The sequence below is a fragment of the Bufo bufo genome, chromosome 5, assembly GCF_905171765.1.
Source record: "Bufo bufo chromosome 5, aBufBuf1.1, whole genome shotgun sequence".
Taxonomy (NCBI): Eukaryota; Metazoa; Chordata; class Amphibia; order Anura; family Bufonidae; genus Bufo; species Bufo bufo.
Genome location: NC_053393.1, coordinates 112343662 through 112364556, shown reverse-complemented (window position 1 = coordinate 112364556; position 20895 = coordinate 112343662). Strand labels below are relative to the sequence as shown.

At 45.6% G+C, this 20895-nt stretch overlaps 1 protein-coding gene across 1 annotated transcript in view; it reads left to right on the top strand.

Moving 5' to 3' along the window:
• Positions 1 to 20895, top strand: part of CPA6 (carboxypeptidase A6) — a 241128-nt gene that overhangs the window by 202760 nt on the left and 17473 nt on the right. The window contains exons 5-7 of the mRNA XM_040432198.1: positions 16985 to 17086; positions 20530 to 20646; positions 20755 to 20865. Of these exons, the coding sequence (XP_040288132.1) occupies positions 16985 to 17086; positions 20530 to 20646; positions 20755 to 20865 (330 nt within the window). The remainder of the gene's footprint in view (positions 1 to 16984; positions 17087 to 20529; positions 20647 to 20754; positions 20866 to 20895) is intronic.

Here is a 20895-nt window from a genome sequence, read left to right as displayed (position 1 = left end):
ACCCTACTCGTCCGGGCAGAGACCTTGTGGTAGTCGTTGCTACATCAGTTAGTAACTGTATATATACTACTGTATTTTTCGCCCTATAAGACGCACCGGCCCATAAGACGCACGTAGGTTTTTGAGGAGGAAAATAAGAAAAATAATATTTTGAACCAAAAGGTGTGCTTTTGGTGGGTTTTGAACTAATGGTGGTCTGTGGATGACACTATTATGGGGGATCTGTGGCTGACACTGTTATGGGGGATCTGTGGCTGACACTGTTATGGGGGATCTGTGGCTGACACTGTTATGGGGGATCTGTGGTTGACACTGTTATGGGGGGATCTGTGGTTGACACTGTTATGGGGGGATCTGTGGCTGACACTGTTATGGGGGATATGTGAATGACACTGTTATGGGGGATATGTGGATGACACTGTTATGGGGGCATCTATGGATGACACTGTTATGGGGGCATCTATGGATGGCACTGTTATGGGGGCATTTGTGGATGGCACTGTTATGGGGAATCTGTGGATGACACATATAGCATCTTATGCTATGTGTGGCGAAAATAACCTCGCCACTGGGTTTTGGAGGGGCCTGTTTGCCAGCCTCTTGCCTCAGGATTATGGCCCATACTAACTTTGAAGGAGAAGACAGACCGGCCGCACAGCTTAAATCTGTGGAACTGTTTTGGGCAGGAAAGCAATGCTTGCGGCCGGCCAAATGTGACTTCCATGGAATTCGGGAACCCCTGCTCGGATCTGGGTGATTTTTGGATATGTTGTTCACCCAGATCAGAGCTATCCATAAATGTATACATTATGGGGATATGTGGGATTTTAAGGGGGTTTTCTGTGTTTTGGGAAAAATGTGTGGTTTCTGTCTGTGAGTGATTAAGTTAGCCCATTATGTTTGGTAATTGTATCACAGTCAGAGCCCAATGTGTTTTGGTAATTGTATTTTGTTGATTGCGTCAAAGACAATGCCCATTGTATTTTGTTGATTGCGTCAAAGACAATGCTCATTGTATTTTGTTGATTGCGTTACAGACAGAGGGAAGGGGGTTTGTGTACAATTGCTGGGAAGGTTTCAATACTGTAAATGCATGTGATTAGCTAAAATATAAACTGTCACAGTCTTCTACAAGGGCCCAGGGAGAGTTTCCCTTGCTAGGAGACCTGCATAAAAGGCTGAAAAATAACCCATTAAAGAGTCCCTGTTTTACATTCAACATAGAGCCTCGTAGCATGTGTGTAGGGATTGCAATACGTGTATACTCCCCTGGCTATAACTCCTAGCTCTTGTAAGAGCTGTTCCTGTTCCTGGTTCCTGTGGTGGTATTGGTGTAGAGCGGAGTGCTTGGAGTCCTTGGGAGGCACTGGGAGCATCCATCAACGGAGGTACCCGGTCGGGGTGCCAGGAGATCCTTTACATTGGTGGCAAGCGGCGGGATCATTCCCACAGCCAGAAGGACAGCTACAGGAGACACCATTCCATGGATTTTACAATTTGAGGGCAACGCATGTCCTAGTACAGCGACCCTGACAGCACCAAAATGGAAACAGCAATGGAGTACGATGAGGGTGTCATGGATGACTGAGATGCAATCCGCAAAGGCATCTGGTACCAGGCACTGGGTATTCTGGAGTATATGCGGGACGAGAGACTCCCCACGGAAGACCAGTGGTTGCAGAAGCGAGTAGCCCTGCGGATGCCCTTCCTGGGAGAGCAGCCCCGGGAGGAATGGGTAAAGAAATTGGAACACCTAGCATGGCAGGAGCTGTGGCTGGAAGATGCCTACCAGGCGCTCTGGTGGTATGGGGCACAGTACCTACCCAGGACAGCTGAGCATGACAAGCCAGAGGGAGAGGAGTTTGATGGTCCTGGCTTGTTATGGGAGACTTTTTTAGAGCTGGAGTTTGGGAGCCCTACACAAGCCCGGTTCCATGATCTCTTAGAATGGAGGGAGAGCAGGTATGACTGGGACAACACTCATGAGATTGAGCAGGACCTGGTCCACCTGGTGACCCGGGAGATGGAGCTGGAACAGGACTACCAGCAGCTGTTCCACTCCAGTGAGAAGGCTCAGCAGGAGAGCAGAGTGACAGACCCAGAGCCAGACCTCTTCAGCTGGGAAGATATTGTGGAGGTTTACTGGGAAGAACCCCAGCGGCAATGTGATTTATTGGGAATTGGGAGCCCAGTCTCCATTCCCCAGCGGCAGGCTGAGTTACAGGGGGCAGAGACAGTCGGTCCTGTCCCCCAGCGGCAGAGTGTCCAGCAGGGAATAGAGAGCCCAGTCTCCTTTCCCCAGCAGCAGTACACTGTATTGGGAGCGGAGACGGTCGATCACCCTCCCCAGCGGCAATGTGATTTATTGGGAATTGGGAGCCCAGTCTCCATTCCCCAGCGGCAGGCTGAGTTACACAGGGCAGAGACAGTTGGTCCTGTCCCCCAGCGGCAGAGTGTCCAGCAGGGAATAGAGAGCCCAGTCTCCTTTCCCCAGCAGCAGGACACTGTATTGGGAGCAGAGATGATTGGTCGCCCTCCCCAGCGGCTGGAAGTATGTATGGGAGAGGAGCTCATTACCACCTCTCCCCAGTGGCAGCTTAACGCACCAGGGGAAGATAGTAAGCCCCACAACAGTGCAGATGGGACAGTGGTCTCTGCACTTACAGCACAGGGGGTAGGGACAGTCGATCCTGTCCCCCAGCAACAGGGCTGTTTAGCCAAAGGGGAGACAGTCAGTCTCCCTCTCCAGCAGCAGAGCTGGGTATCCAAAGGGGAGACAGTCGGTCTCCCCCTCCAACAACCAGGCTCCAACCAGGCTTCTCCCGTGGTAGCGCTGGCACCAGGGCAGAATACCGCTGATCCCTGCCCACAAAGCAACCTCCACTCCAAGCCAGGGAGCAACACAGAGACCGGGAGTACCAGTTACCAACATAACCTTGGTGGACTCACTGGACAGAGACAGGCTACCAAATTCAACAGGTCCAGTATTTGGTTGTGGGTGGACTGCCAGACTAACTCAGGTACCGACCGGCGTGAGGTCAGGTATCTGGTTAGTCTTCCCTGGGAGGGGGAGATGTGTGGCGAAAATAGCCTCGCCACTGGGTTTTGGAGGGGCCTGTTTGCCAGCCTCTTGCCTCAGGATTATGGCCCATACTAACTTTGAAGGAGAAGACAGACAGCTTAAATCTGTGGAACTGATTTGGGCAGGAAAGCCATGCTTGCGGCCGGCCAAATGTGACTTCCATGGAATTCGGGAACCCCTGCTCGGATCTGGGTGATTTTTGGATATGTTGTTCACCAAGATCAGAGATAACCATGGATGTATACATTATGGGGATATGTGGGGTTCTGAGGTGTTTTCTGTGTTTTGGGAAAAATGTGTGGTTTCTGTCTGTGAGTGATTAGGTTAGCCCATTATGTTTGGTAATTGTATCACAGTCAGAGCCCAATGTGTTTTGGTAATTGTATTTTGTTGATTGTGTCAAAGACAATGCCCATTGTACTTTGTTGATTGCGTCAAAGACAATGCTCATTGTATTTTGTTCATTGCGTTACAGACAGAGGGAAGGGGGTTTTGTGTACAATTGCTGGGAAGGTTTCAATACTGTAAATGCAATACAAGGGCCCCGGGGGAGTGTCCCTTGCTAGGAGACCTGCATAAAAGGCTGAAAAATAACCCATTAAAGAGTTCCTGTTTTACATTCAACATAGAGCCTCGTAGCATGTGTGTGGGGATTGCTATACGTGTATACTCTCCTGGCGATAACTCCTAGCTCTTGTAAGAGCTGTTCCTGGTTCCTGTGGTGGTATTGGTGTAGAGCGGAGTGCTTGGAGTCCTCGGGAGGCACTGGGAGCATCCATCAACGGAGGTACCCGGTCGGGGTGCCAGGAGATCCTTTACACTATGTGTCATCCACAGATCCCCCCCATAACAGTGTCCATGTGTAGTGTGAATTACCCCCAATACAGAAGGTGGGGGCCGGCATCTAGTTTTGTAATGGCAGCGCGGCCCGTTGCAGTCACTGTATTCTATTGCAACGGGCCCCGCTCACTGTAATAATCCTATCTATAACTGTAGGCAATGTTTAACTATAATAATCTTCAATACAATCCATTAATCTTCACTTACTAACGTCCGTATCGGGCAGGAGGGCGGGCGGGCACTGGCAGCGTAACTCACTACGTCACGTGCCCGCGCCGCCTGCCTTATTCATAAAGTGGGCGGAGCAGGCGCGTGACGTAGTACGTTACACTGCCAGTGACCGCCCTCCTGCCTGATCCGGACGTTAGTAAGTGAAGATTAATGGATTATATTGAAGATTATAGTTAAACAATGTTTACAGTTATAGATAGGATTACTACAGTGAGCGGGGCCCGGTGCAATAGAATACAGTGACTGCACCGCCCCCCACTACCATTCAAAACTAGATGCAAGTCCCCAGCCCCTCCTCCCTCCCCACTGATACACCCGCTGACCGCGCTGTGCAGCATGCGGTCGTTGGTGTATCAGTGTAAACTGCAGCATTCGCCCCATAAGATGCACTGCCATTTCCCCCTCACTTTTGGGGGGAAAAAATGCATCTTATAGGGCGAAAAAAATAAGGTAGGCTAATGCAGCACTTTAACTTCCCTTGGGTACTCTTGGAACTTACCCTAAGCACAAGCCGAGGGCGGCTTGCCTCTTAAGTAAGTGCTACTCTGCAGAGGGTGGAACCTGGCTTTCCAGCTCTCTTATACTCTCCTCCGAGGTGCAAGTACGATCTTAGTAGAACCAGTTGGTTCCTGTACTCCATGCTTTAGGGAGGAAAGCAGACGCTCGTCCATGGTGGGGACTGAGCTCTCTCTAAAAGCCAACCAGGAAGAGAAGTTCCTAGGATCACAGTGGGAGACAGACTTAGAACAACAGCATCAAGCAGAAAGGAAAGCATTTCTATTTAATATTGCTGACATAGCAGAGCTGAGAAAGCTACAGCATAGCAAAGCTGAAAGAGTACACTACAGATTCAGCAGAGAGAAGTTTGTTTTTCAGAAGTTATTTGCCTGCCAAAGTCCTGCTAAAACCTGTTGGGAACCAAGATAAAGTCTGGAAACTGTATAGATTATCGTTTATGGCAAGTAAAGCAACCGTTGAACTTCCATATAACCAAGTCTGGACTCAACTTTATTTCTACACTATCCAAGTTAACTACCTCTTTTGCACTGCTTCGGACAACCATTTCTGGGATCCAACCGTATCCAGGTAAGGAGCACCGTGACAAAGTGCTATACAACATCTCCAGGGATATTGTGGCCTATTTAACACCACTCTGGCCTTCCTACACTGGGTACCAACACTACCATCCACAAAGGGTACTCCATGTTCTCGTTGCTTAACTGCAACTGGAGTCACGTTTACTTGCTCTATAAGAGGGACATATTTCGTAGAAATCTCCCAAGGGGCAAAGGATCCCCCAGACGCTGAACCCGTCCGTTGCATCATTTGGCGTCATGAACAGGATTCTGATAACGCAAAATTGTGTGCCACCCCATTGTAAAGCCTACATAATCAACAGAAAACCTTTGAGAAGTGACTTTATTGAATTTACCACGGAGCGGAAGGCGCAAATCTGCACGTGTCGGCACCCCAAGGGTTAATCAGCCATCTTAACATTGATGACACTGGTTCTTGTCCAGTCCAGAAGCGGGAAAGACAAGAAACGCCCCCTCCGCAGCGGGAAAATTCAGCCCTTCCTACAGGGAGCAACTTCACAGTAAAGAGAAGGGAAGTAGCAACTCCGCCCCCAAAGCTCCTCCTTTGTTTTCAGCTCACGCCCGCACCAGGGAAGACAAAGGAAATCGACAGCGCCCTTACAGGAAGTGAAGAAGTGAAGCGGCGGCCATCTTGGAAAAGGGCAAAGGCAGTTCTCGCTTCACCGGATCCCGAGAAACTGCGCCCAGAGACCTGAGTTAGTACTACTGGGGAAAGCAACGTTATTAAAGACTGTTTGGGACTGTTATCTGTCTGCCAGAGTATTATACTCCCCAAAATTGTGCAATCGCAGCGACTATTAAAGGAGCCTTACACCAATTCCGCTGCAGTTGTCCATAGCAACGCGCAAAAATCACAATCTAGCCTACATTTACCTCTTTAGACTGGTAGCAAATATCCAAAAGCCATGTCTGACAGTGAAGATGAACTAGTTGGACTGTAGCGATCCACCTGCGGCAGCCGCAGCCACATGAATCATGCCTCTTACTATGCCATATTACTTTGGAGCACCCTGGCTCCCACGTTATGCAGGAGAAACCCATTCACTCAGGGAATTCTGTGATAAAATGCTGGCTACGTTTAAGCTATATTCAGTATCTCAGGACCAGAAAGTGGAAATCCTGATTGGTCAGTTACAGGGAGCTGCGCATCGGGATGTCAAGTCCTGGCCCCAGCTAGAGCGAAAAACAGCTGAGCAGATCCTAGACCGGCTCAGTGCCACCTTTGACACTAGGACCGCCTCTGAACTAAAGATGCATTTCTTTGGGAAACGACAGCAGCCCACAGAGTCATTAAGAGACTTTGCCCTATCGCTGCAAGAAGCTTTGCGGGCAGTTATCCACCTAGATCCCTATGAAGCTGAGGGACAAGATGAGACCCTCAGGGAGCAGTTTATCGAAGGTGTCCTTGACAAACCTCTCAAACGCCAGCTGAAGATGCTGTCCGTTCAGCACCTGGATATCCCATTCTTAGATTTTAAGGAGCTTGCTATTGGCATCCTGGGGGAAAATCACCACTCTGAACTGCCTGAAGATAGGAAGGCCTGGCTCATCATGCAGTCCGCTGCCCACAACCAGATAGCGGAGCGTGGGGCCCAGACACCTGTCCCAGATACTGCAGCAGCCCTAAATGCCCAAGTTGCCCTCCTAGCTGGGAATATGGAGAGAATGAGGAAAGAGCTAGAGTGACTGGAACAGCAACCCAAGGTCGAGAAAGTGACCACTACACCCAGAGACCGTCCTCCACCCGGTCTACGAGAGGAATGACATCGACCGAGCGGTAGGTTGTCAAGCCCCCGGCATCGACACACCAGAAAACCGAAATGCCGGTATTGTCAGAAGTATGGACACACTGAAGATAATTGCTGGCAGTTAAACGAATATCCCCTGAGGCCAAGGACCGCCCCTCGGGAGGAAGAATACTAGGTCCCAAAGATCCAGCCTTCATGCCTAGATATGCGGGAGGCCGCCTTGTGATTGAAGTTAGCATCAATGGGGTAACGTTTTCTGCTTTGATTGACACCGGATCTCAAGTGACTACCATCCACCGATCAGCATTCGAAATATGCCAGAAAGGAGCCCAATTGAAACAACCCCCGAAATCCTGTATCCACATCAGAGCTAATAACAGCCAAACGGTACCCGTCCTAGGTTATTGGTAACCCACTTTACCGATTAAAGATACCGAACTCCTACACCAGGGAGTAGTTATGATCCAAGTTCCAGACGACGATTAAGAACCTATTGTCCTTGGGATGAATGTAATCGGGAACTGTTACACCAAAGTGCAAGAAGCCTTGAAGAAAACTCTACTAATGGCATCCAGTGGGACTCAACGTGTCATCAGCCAGACCCTCCAAGTGCTAACTGCTCAACAAAAATTCTGTAACAAACAGGGAGAAATCTGCCGCGTTCGCATCAACGATGCTCAACCTATTAGACTTTAACCTGGAGCAGAGACCCTGATATGGTGCCGAGCTTCCATCGGGATCCGAGGTCAGGATTACCAGGCCCTCGTGGAGACCCTACAATTGCAGGATCACACTCTTGAACGAGTCGTCAGGAGGCTGATCACTGTGTCGCGTGGAAGAGTACCCATCCCCTTGGTCAATCTAAGTGATGAAGCTGTGTAAGTAAAGAAATATGATCCAGTGGTGAGTCTACGTCATGTCCGTCTACAAGACGTCCTGGATTCCCCTACTGTTGCTGCACAACAAGCGATTCAAACAGCGGAAGTAGCGAAAGATCCGTCTGACCAGCCTTTGTGGGCCGAACTACACATCGGAGATGCCACCACTCAAAGGTGTGTTGGACTTAGCTAAGGTGCACCACCAAGTCTTCAGCAAACACCCCTTTGACTATGGTCAAACGAACGAAATTATTGCAAAATTAACAACATGACGCACAAAGAGGTGTATCCCCTGCCACGAATTGAAGAGTCTCTAGAAGCCCTGGGATCTGCTGCTTATTTCTCAACCCTGGATCTAATCAGTGGCTATTTGCAAGTCCCCATAGCGAAGATAAGGAGAAAACAGCCTTTACTTCCCCAATGGGTCTGTTCGAGTTCAACTACATGCCATTTGTACTGTGTAATGCCCCTGGGACATTCCAGAGACTCACGGAAAGATGCCTTAGACACAAAACCTTTGAATCCGTATTGCTGTTCTTGGATGATGTGATCGTCTACTCCAAGACTTATGAAGAGCATTTACAGCATTTAGCAGATGTATTCCAGACTCTGGCTGTCACGATCAGTGTGGGGGAAAAACTCCACACTAAACACAGGAGTGAAGGGGAACAGTAACTTTGCCTGGAAACTAGGGAAGGAACATGTCACCTCCTAAACAACCCTAATCCGGGCCCTAACTACCTATCAATATGAATATACCTTGAAGGTAGGAATATTCATATGCAGGATACCTAGGCCCCTATTTCCCTATAAGGCCCTGGAATAAGGTTAGGACCAGAGACAACCCATTCCTCCCCAGATGGACGAATGGAAGTCTCTGTCTCAGGTCCAGATACAACAACAGGGAATATAACAAACACAAAACAATAAGAAAAGACAAGACTTATCTGAAAGTAGAAAACTGGCAACTCCAGAAGCACCACAGAGTACAACCGACCAGCTAGTTAGAAGGCATAAATAAAATGTATAAACCACACCTCCAAAAGTGAGAAGCATCTACTTATGGGAAAGGTAAATTACCAACAAGCAACACCTGAAGCAATGGGTGTGGCATTCACCAAAACACAGACACAATAAGATCCACAGTGAACTTGTCAATTTAACCCACGAGTTGCCAGTCTCTCCGATCTCCTGGTACCTGCAACGGGAACGTCAGTGACACTGGCTCAACATTGATTGAAAGTCAAACCTTCAAAGAGTCACTTGTTGAAACCCCAAGTGAAATATCTGGGATATGTTGCGTGTGCTGAAGGCGTGAACCCGGACCCTGATAAGATAGCAGCCGTACAAAGCTGGCACGCTCCTAAGACCGGCAAAGAGGTCAAGAGCTTCCTCGGATTTGCGAGTTACTATCAGAGATTTATCCCACACTTTGCGCAAATTGCGGAGCCCATCCAGGAGCTTTTGAAGGGTCATCCCAAAGGCGGCCAGAATGCTAAAATACCAATAGAATGGAATAAAGAGCAAGAGACCGCTTTCCAACCACTAAAACAAAAACTCACTGAAACCACCAGTCCTGGGCTACCCTGACAATAGCGTGCCATTCAGTCTCTATACGGACGCCAGTAAGAAAGGGTTAGGAGCCGTATTATCTCAGACTCAAGTCGGAACCGAAAGAGTCATCGCCTACGCCAGCAGATCTTTACGAGAACCGGAGCGGAATTACCACAATTATAGCTCCTTCAAACTGGAATTCCTGGCCTTGGTATGGGCTGTAACTGAGAAATTCAAGGATTATCTAGCGGCCACACCTTTCACAGTCTATACCGATAATAATCCACTGGGTCATTTGAACGCTGTGCGTCTGGGAGCTCTAGAGCAAAGATGGGCCTCTAGACTGGCAAACTTCGACTTTACCATTAAGTACCGGACAGGCAAAGCTAATGACAATGCTGACGCCTTATCCAGGCTACCTGCCCAGAATGAACTAATTTCCAAAGACGATCAGTGGAAAGACGTGGAAATGCCTATGTTCTACTCCCGATTTGCACGGCAGGAAGCTCTACGCACTGAGCACCAGGTCTCCAAAGCCTCTAATACTCCAAGGACCAGTGGTCCCTCACCTCCAGTTGAGAAAGAGCTCTGGCTCCATCTACAAGCTGAGAATAAAGTTATCGGAGAACTATTGGATTACTTTTCCAGTGGGAGAGTACCGGAGAGATTTCGGCAACGGAGAGCTGATTCGGAGCTACTTCGCCTCTGGCGACAACGGAGAATGCTCTTCATACAGAGAGATCTACTCCTCAGAAGAACGCTTGATCACCATCATCAGTCACCTATGAGTATATTCATCAGATAGTGGTGCCCCGGAGAGATGCCAAGATGGTAATGGACATGTACCATAACAGGTCTGGTCACTTTGGAACCCAAAAGACGGTAGCCACCATCAGGCGACGTTTCTACTGGAAATTGTGGACATCAACCCCCGTGAAACTGGAACCCAGCAGATCTGGATACAGCTATGCTATGACGATCATAGACCACTACACCAAGTTCGTTGTGGCTTTACCTATGAAGGACTTAACAGCCAAAACTACCGCAGCTGCTCTGTGGAAAAGCTTCATTCTGCCATATGGGTGTCCTGACAAGATCCTCATTGACCAAGGATCAGCATTTGAGTCTCAGTTGTTCTATGAACTTTGTGCCTTGTACAACTGCAAAAAACTGAGGACCACTGCATATCACCCACAGGGGAATGGCCTGTGCGAAAAGATGAAACAAACTCTGATCAATATGCTCAAGGCCATACCACCTCACAAGAGAGCCAAGTGGCCTTTGCTTCTGCCTCAATTAGTGTACCTGTAGAACAACACAACTCACTGCTCCATCTGGTACACCCCATACTACCTCATGTTTGGAAGGCAGGGTCGCTTACCTGCAGACCTTGCCCTTGACATCCCTGTGCAGGACTCTGAACCACTCCTTCCCCAATCTGAGTGGGTCAAAGAGGATCAGAAGCGCTTAGAGGATGCCAGAGAAATAGTGGACTCTAAAATAGAGAAAGCTCAACAAAAACAAAAACAGGACTTTAAACAACATGTACATGCTGAGCCCTTGCAACCAGGAGACAAGGTTTGGCTCAGGAACAATCACCCAGTAAGCAAGCTGGATAGTCGCTGGGGGATCCAGAGAGCGGATAAAGGTACTCAGCGAGTACACCGCAACAGGCTCAAGAAATACCTGCAGGAACCTGTTCAGGAACAGCTAAGAGAAGTGGATAAATCACTTGAACCACCATTGCCTTAAGTGACTGAGACTCCAACAGAGTTGTGGTCCATGCTGGACCCCCTTCAATGGTTCTCTCTGCCTTAAATTCAAGTTCTGATGCCAATTCCTGCAACCCCTGCATCTGCAGAACCAAGTCCAGTGGCCGATCCTCCTTCACGTCCCGGACACTACTGCTACCCCCGGAGAATTGGAACTGCTCTTGCGGAGATCTCAATGGACCAACAAAGGTATCCCAACTGCCCATTATCGGGAATCCTTTGAAACGAGTGTTTCATTATAGAGACAATAGGAGCCAAGACGTGGACACATCTTGAGAAACTTGCCCCTTGTTTTGTGGTTATATTTTCTTTTTCTCCCTTCCTTTTTGTGCCTGAACTTCATGGACTCCAAACTTCAACTATACCCCATGTGCATTACAAATAACTTTACTACCTCATGTGGATTACAAATGACTTTTTGCATTATATGTTCCCATTTTGCAACGTTACAAGCAAGCACCCAAAGAATAGACTCAAACATATAACTGAGCTCTTTGTGATTTCTACTGTGATATTTTTGCACTAACGTTTTAAAGTTTCAGCAACGTTCAAGCACCTTAGCCCATTGTATGGACTATTTCACGAGTACAATGTGACCTCTTTTGCACTCTAAATAGACTCTGGACTTTCTATTGCTAGTCAGATAGTTAGCGTTTATGCTTTATTACTCATACGGACTGCCTCTGAAGAATTAAAAGTATTAATGGTCCTGTATTTCTCTTGTGTTAGCTAGAAAGCCTAGGTATGATATTGTAATGTATTGCTGCACAGGTAGGACCAAGTGGTAAAGTCACAAGCAGGTTTAACACTTTGTAAGGGTAACCCGCTACTAATCTGTGTGTTTTGAGGAAATAGTCCTCATGAAAATGTGGGAGGAAACCGATCACTACTCCTAGTTTGATGTGTCCTAAAGCTTTAGGCCTAGCCTTAGGGATGTAAATGTGTAGCTACCTGTTTGTTGCCGGAAGGGAATACTGGATAATGCCACCCTTCTATTTGCTAGCGTTTCATTGCATAGTGGTGGAACTACAGAGTAAAGACACACCCACGCTCTAGTTGGCATTAACGGCCATGATACCTAAAAGTCAGTCAGTAATGAGCGCTTAGTGCACACCTGTTTGGTTCTCTGGTTATACCTGAGAGGGAAACTGTTCTCGGACACCCTACTCGTCCGGGCAGAGACCTTGTGGTAGCCGTTGCTACATCAGTTAGTAACTGTATATATAGTCTAATGCAGCACTTTAACTTCCCATGGGTACCCTTGGAACTTACCCTAAGCACAAGCCGAGGGCGGCTTGCCTCTTAAGTAAGGGGGAATGTAACGCCCCCAAGTGGCATTCCCACTCCTACACCCTGCTTCTGTCTGCATCTGCAATAACCATGTCATCTTATGCTTTTATTTCAGGTCCTCCATGTAGTGTGCATTTCTTCTTATGCATTTGTATTGTTCATGCAATAACCTGGTTCCCCAGTTGGTGGCAGCAGACTTGCCAGTGCTACTCTATAGAGGTTGGAACCTGGCTTTCCAGCTCTCTTATACTCTCCTCCGAGGAGCAAGTACGATCTTGGTAGAATCAGTTGGTTCCTGTACTCCATGCTATAGGGAGGAAAGCAGACGCTCGTCCCTGGTGGGACTGAGCTCTCCCTAAAAGCCAACCAGGACAAGAAGTTCCTAGGATCACAGTGGGAGACAGACTTAGAACAACAGCATCAAGCAGAAAAGAAAGCTTTCCTATTTAATATTAATGACATAGCAGAGCTGAGAAAGCTACAGCATAGCAGTCCTGAGAGAGTACACTACAGATTCAGCAGAGAGAAGTTTGTTTTGCAGAAGTTATTTGCCTGCCAATGTCCTGCTAAAACCTGTTGGAACCAAGATAAAGTCTGGAAACTGTATGGATTATCGTTTATGCCAAGTAAAGCAACTGTTGAACTTCCATATAACCAGGACTCAATTTTATTTCTACATTATCTAAGTTAACTACCCCTTTTGCACTGCTTCGGACGACCATGTCTGGGATCCAACCGTATACACAACATCTCCAGGGATATTGTGACCAATTTAACACCACTCTGGCCTTCCTACACTGGGTACCAACACTACCATCCACAAAGGGGACTCCATGTCCTTGTTGCTGAACTGCAACTGGCATCTATAAGATGCTCTATTACTTGGTCTATAAAAGGGACATATTTCGTATAAACCTCAAAATGGGCAAGGGATCCCCCAGATGCTGAACTCGTCCAGTGCAATAAGAAAAAAATACTCCAGAATTGTTATTACATGGGGAATGCAAATGGTTACTAAAACAGACATGTCTGGAGAGGTAACAGATCTTTTTTAAGAGGATAGCCCCACTAGAGACCACTTTTTGGATGGTCGTTTCTTATATGTTTTACTGTACTGTTTCAAGTGTTTGTACAACGGCATATTACATATAACGACTATAGCAGCGGACTTACCATCTCTTACCATCAGCGGACTGTCCCTTGCCGCAGGTGAATGCAGCTGTGTCTCTTGTCATAGTAATGACACATCATTACTGCCAATCCAGTTATGACTTTTACAGCAGTTTTAACTACCTAATGGACTGTAATGTCAGCTTTTGTTAACAGAATGTCAGCTTTTGTTAACTGCATTGATCGTACAGGAGTATTGACTCCAGTATCTCCCAGCATGCTTCATTCACTTCTCAGAACAGCTGAGCAAGTGTGCATGCTGGGACCTGTAGTTTCACAACAGCTGGAGTGTCAGAGGTTGCCGACCCCCAGGTTTACACAATATTGTCCAGTGCTACATACTGTACGACTTGTCTATAAGTACCTGAGATGTGTCTATACGGTCCTAAAAGAGCTAGGAGTAAAGTCCCCAAAAGTAATGAAAGCCTGGTAATTGTAATAAACATGAGTACTTAAAGAGGACCAGACAATACTCCTCACAGGTACACCATGTGAGATCATTCTGGAGCATCAATGTGTTTTTGGAGTTCTGCTTGTGCTATCCCTTTGTTATGCCTCCTGGAGATGTATGAATAAAACGTCATCTGGGTGTTACTATTAGAGATGAGCGAAGTTCTCAAAAATTCGATTCAGCTGCTTCGCCAAAGTTTACAAAAAAAAAAATTTGCTTTGTGACGAATTACTTCATAACGAAGCACATTTCTTTGTAAATAGCTGGTACAATGACAGGTAACGGCGATTGCACCGCCCCCATCATTGAACCTCATCACATGCCCTGTTCACCTCTGATCACGGCACCTGAGATGAACATTAACGCCTTTCACAGGTTAAAAAATGAAATTGTACTTACCTCATGCATTTGAGCCGCTGCCATCTTGCTTGGAATCTTGCGTAGCACGTGATGACGTCATCACATTGGTCGGCGTGGTGACATCATACGTCACCGTGCACGAGATTTTGCACGGGATGGTAGCCTCTTCGCGCTCAAATGGATTAGATAAGTATAAGATTTTTATTTTTTTTATTTTACCACGATTTCAAAGCATGGGGAAATTCGGTTTTGTGGCGAATCAAATTTTTCCTGAAATTCATATCGAAGTCCACTTTAACTTTGATTCGCTCAACCATAGTTACTATCGCCCTTGACAATAGGGTCATTGACATACTGGCCTGATCTTGTTAGCACTGAGTATGTAGGGACATGATCCAAATGGTAAAAAAAAACAATTGACACAGGGAATGGTTACGGCCAGTTGTTACTGTTTAAATACATTTCCAGGAGAAATAATAGAAAAACGGAAAAATACTCTATAATTGTTATTTCATGAGGAACAGAAGCACAAGTACTGAAATAGAACAGTCAATGGGTTCTCTTTCAATAACATTTTATGTGAACACTGGCTTGTACTTTTTAGGTCATGTTATTAAAAATAATAATCATAATAATAATCTTTATTTACATAGCACCAACATATTCTGCAGCGATTTACAGTTCAGGGAGCTCATGTCATAAATAACATAGCAACAGACAATTCAACAATGAAAACGAGGGAAATAAGGGCCCTGCTCTCAAGAGCTTACAATCTATGAGGAAAGAGGGTAGAAGGTACAAGTGCTTGATTTGTACAGTGGTCCGGCCATCTTAACACAATAGTGGAGTGGATCTATGGCTGCAGGAACCAGTCAACAGCCGAAATCTTTAATGCTTCTGGGTGCATGGGGTGTGGATATCTGGCGTTGGATCAGATTCAGGAGAATGAGAATTAGATCGGGGATGTGATAAACTATCCAACCTATGTTCATATAGGGTCTTTTCTATGTGCATTTTCCTAACTGACCATTGATTATAATAGGAATAATGCGGTGATTTGGAATCCATGTCGCAGATTGAAAAAAAAAAGGAGCATGTTCATACTTTGCATGGATTCCATACAGAAACTGCAATAGGCAGATTAGCCCTATAGCAGGAATGGCCAACCTGCGGCTCTCCAGCTGTTGCAAAACTACAACTCCCAGCATGCCTAGACTGCTTACAGCTATCAGCCTACAGCAGGGCATGGTGGGAATTGTAGTTTTACAACAGCTGGAGAGCCGCAGGTTGGCCAGCCCTGCCCTATAGAATGAAAATCCACAGGCGGATCCGCAAATGTAAACTGAACATCTGCATCTTAGATCCACGGGTCAGCTTCGGATTTCTGAACTGGATTCTGATGTGTGAACATGAACGTGCCCTTACAGCACAAATACAGACTGGGTGTCAATTAATATGGGATGTGTCCATGATTCTAGAAGGCTTATTTCACAAGAGTGATACAGAACTAGTCTGTCAGCGAAAAACTGATGTTTTACCCAGTTGTCTTCAGTGTTTTCTGAAAATCTGATAAGACTACTTTCACACTTGCATTGTTGCCGGATCTCAATACCGGAAAAAAAACGTTTCAGTTTAATCCTCATGTATTCTGAATGGAAAGAGATCCGTTCAGGATGCATCAGGATGTCTTCCGTTCCGGCAGCATTCCGTTTTGTGACTAGACACAATACTGCTGCAAGCTGCAGTGTTGTGCCCGTTCATAAAAACGGGGGGAAAAATGGATCCGGCACTGAAAACAATGTAATTCAATGGTGACAGATCCGTTTTTTTTTAACCCATTGACTTTCAATGTATTTAGTGACGGATCCATTTTTTTTCCATTTTCATTTCACACAACCACATCCTAACGGAACGGATGCATCCTGATGTGCAAAATCAAAATGGATCCATTTAATTCCGGTATTGAGATCCTCTGCCGGATCTCAATACCGGAATTAACAACGCAAGTGTAAAAGTAGCCTAAGTTCATGCTTTTCCAAGAGGATCAGTTTTTGATATGTTTTTCAAGCACGTGAAGAAAAACTGAAGAACATTACTCAATATCTCCGTGAACGGTCCGTGGTATCCCGGCCTGGATTCCTGCTGACTATGATCTATACGAGTGTATTACTGTAGTGCAGCGGCGGCATGAAGCGCACGGGGTCATAGCAACCAACGACGCCGTGCACTCCTGCTGTCAGCAGGAATCCAGGCCGGGATACCACGGACCTAAGGGATAGTCTTTTAGTGTAGTTCTGTTTTTTTCACTGACCTATTGACTTGAACAGACCAGTCCTGTGTGAACAACAGATGAAGATAGAAAATGCTGCGATTTTTCCTGGATGGACAGATGGTCAGTGAAAAACAATGCTCATGTGCACAAACCCATTGGAACAAATCTATTGTAAAAACGGACTGCTTCTGGACAGAAACATCACTGTTGTATGAAATATGAAATCTGTTTGCTTCCAGATTGTAAAGTGGATGCATCACATGAATAAAACTCATTCCAACCTCGTTCATATGTTTTCCTTGGGAACATCCTATGAGGGAAGACCATTGTATGTACTCAAGGTAAGAGCACTGAGAACCTGAAAACCCAAGCAGTGATTTCCTGCTAACAATGCTCCATTGAAAAAAAATTGCCAGTTTTCCTATATCGCTGCAAAAAACATGTACAAGTGTGAAAATAACATGTATACAGATTTTTCTGGAACTTTGTTAAAGAGGTTATCCCATGACTAATGTAAAAAATGAAAATCAGATATCCTAATACATGAGAATCACTTTCTAACAAGGCTAGAACCGGCCCTGTACCACACATGGATCCAGAGATCTCCCAATTCATTGTTCTGCTAGATTGATATAAAGCTGAAAGCTCAAGGGGAGTGTCCTTTCTGCTGCAGCCAAAGGGGCGTGTCTCAGTTCTCCCTATCACAGCTTAGGAGGCAGCTGAAAGGTGAAACTGAGCATGTGCGGCCATCTCAGTGAGCAGGACAAAGAAATAAGAGAAAAACAAACAACAGGTGGAGCTATACAGATACATTTTACTAAATAACTCAGTGGCTATGCTAAATCTTTAATACATGCAGTTATCAAAGTATTCCTACCCAGGTGATAGTTTGAAAACTGTAGAACATTTTTTATAGGACAACCCCTGTAATACTCATGCACATGACTGAAAGATCAGTTCCACTGTACAGATGCACAATTGCTCTGTATGGCATGGTATTTTTTGACTGCATGTTTCCTTATGGTATTCCATCCAGGGTCTATATCAAATCCACATACTTCCATATGGGTTCCTTATGATATTCTATAACAGGTACCATATCAGTTTTATCTTGCAAATAATTTTGGGGAGGAATAACATTTATGCAGAAAAAAATATCCATAGAAACATATACAGTACCATAAAGAGGAACAGACACTGTATTATGGCTCCTTACCACTCAGTCATATATGTGGAGGTCAAGCTCTTACTTTGATATCTGTTCATCACTTCTTTCTTGAGAAAATTTTAAGAACTTGTTTTAAGGGAAATGAATGACAAAGTTAAACAAGAAATATAGTTGTTTGTCAGTCTGCAGGGTTCATTACATGTTTCTGAAACAATCAGTCTAGGAGAAATCCAGCAGAGATTACAGGTTAGTTTCTGGCTGGTGTTCCATCTTCGTCTGGGCATTGTGATTTTTTTGCCCGACTGCAGACAGGACAGAGGGAGGCTCCTGCCCTGGACTGTTGTCTTACAACCAGACACAGGATTGTCAGGAGGAAGAAGAGTGGGGCTGAGCTCCTAGGGCACACACAAAATATGACCAAAGGAACGAAGGAGATTAAGGGGGAAATGCTGAGATACTTTTCGTTATTAGCCCATTTTCTATGTTTAGTGTTTTTTTTAAGGGGCTGTCCTACCATTAAATGCAATTTTAATATAACTAAGCATGAAAAACTAGTTACTGTTAGGAGTTTATCCAGCAAAGATACTGTGCATGTCTGGGTGTAAGACTGCAACTCAGCAACATTGCCTGTGATTTCCTTTGTATCCTGGCTCTTGCACTTTGTGATACTTCCTACTGTATTTGAAAGTTGTTTTCTGCATTAACTCCTTGTTTTCTGATTCTCCTGATATTCTGACTGCGGATTGTTTTCTGGATTAACCAATCATCTACTGATTTGGCTTATACCATTTTTCCTGGTAATCTGACTATGACTTATTTCTGGAATAACCCTTTGTCTGCTATTTTGCCACTATCCATCTCTCCTGGACTACTCCTGACAACCATTTTGGAAGGTCTGCTTCTGGCAAGCTCACACCAGTTTTCTGCTACCTTACTCAGCAGACACAACATGGGTCCCTAGCAGCCGAGTCCATCCAGCTTTGCGGCGAGCTCTGGTGAAGAACCTAGGGGTCCGCTTAGCTTTCTACCAACTGGAGTGGACTGGTGCAGTGTCTGAGTTTGCTGGCTGTGGCTCTGAACAGTGACCTTAGTATCTTCTGACTGTAATTTACTTTCTATTACAAAAATGCTCCAGTTGTGATATTTCCTTTACTTCATTATAATGACACCCCTTTAAGGATTAAGCTGTCCATATATCAAGTAATGCAATTAATTAATTAATTATTAATTTCCAAATATATATTAAACTGACCCTTTTAATAGGGTTTCACCTTTAAAATGCCACCATCTATGCCACTGCAACAATCTGCATATACAGTGTACATAGGACCACTGCAGCCTTGTCTGGGAAACTACTCAGCATCTCCAATTGAAGACAGATGGCTTGCATTGCTGTTAACACTTTGTGGCTGGCCAGGCCTGCTTTGACGCTTTTAAAAGGAACCTGTCACCGGGATTTTGTGTATAGAGCTGAGGACATGGGTTGCTAGATGGCCGCTAGCACATCCGCAATACCCAGTCCCCATAGCTCTGTGTGCTTTTATTGTGTAAAAAAAAACGATTTGATACATATGAAAATTAACCTGAGATGAGTCCTGTCCCTGACTCATCTCACATACAGGACTCATCTCAGGTTAATTTGCATATGTATCAAATCGTTTTTTTTACACAATAAAAGCACACAGAGCTATGGGGACTGGATATTGCGGATGTGCTAGCGGCCATCTAGCAACCCATGTCCTCTGATCTATACACAAAATCCCGGTGACAGGTTCCCTTTAAGTACCTGTGACCTCCTGTGAAGAGTTTCTGTGAAGACAATTATACAGAATTCTTCCCTGTTTAGTTAGTAGTTTAGACCATAGCAAAACTAGTGCAAACCTCATCTGCTCCCTGCTGCTTCGGCCCTGTGCACTTGCTCCCGTTTGTCCATCTTTCAGTCCCCAGCTCGTTTACTTCTGGGCTGGGGTATGGACATGATCACTTGTGCACTCCAATGACTGACTTCAGCTGTGACGTGTTCCCACAAAGCATGTGACCCAGCAGTGATGTGCCGCCTGCGGACATGTCACCTCTGAAGCCAGTCGTTAGCTATACCGGCGCAGGTGATTATGTCCGTACCCCAGCCAGAAGTAAACAAGCCCAGGACCAGAAGATGGACAAACGGGAGCCAGGATGCAGGACTGGAGTGGTAGGGAGCAGGTAAGTATAAGTCTTTCATCAGGTCATACACACTAGTGGCCATTACTAAATAGGAAAGAATTCCTGGAAAACCCCATTTAAGGTTTTTTATTACCATCCATACTGCTAGGATATGGCATCACCTTCTGATGGGAATGGGGGGGGGGGGGGGGGATTGACTTCTGCCTGCTGAAAACCCAACCGATTCTGAGTGGGTCATGGTCTGCAGTGGTCTCATGTTGTTCACTGCAGCTGGGTAAACTAAGCCCAGTGGGGAAAACAGGAGCAGCAGCACTGGATACACTGCAGTTCCTTGGGTAAGTACTGCTCCCATTTTTATTCTAAGTCATTTGCTGAAACCTGATAATCCCTTTAATTTGTAGTAATTGCACTGATTTTATATATAATCACTAAATACAGATTCTCTCCAATCAGTTGGGAGCCAAGCCATTTTCCACTAAGAAGTCCTCTAAGAGAGAAGTGTGGATAGACTGTGGAATTCATGCGAGAGAATGGATTGGACCGGCATTTTGTCAGTGGTTTGTAAAGGAGGTACTATATCTGTAACTACCGTCTAGGAAGATATTTTTCAGTCTTCCATAGAATTAACCTCCGGATAAAGATTAGAAACTAGTAATTAATTTGTCTTCTTCTTCATAGGCTGTTAATACCTATAAAACTGATCCAATTATGAAAAAAATCCTGGACCTTCTCTATGTCTATGTGATGCCAGTACTCAATGTAGATGGATATAAGTATAGTTGGACTCACGTAAGTTTCTTAGTTATGATGGAAGGGGCA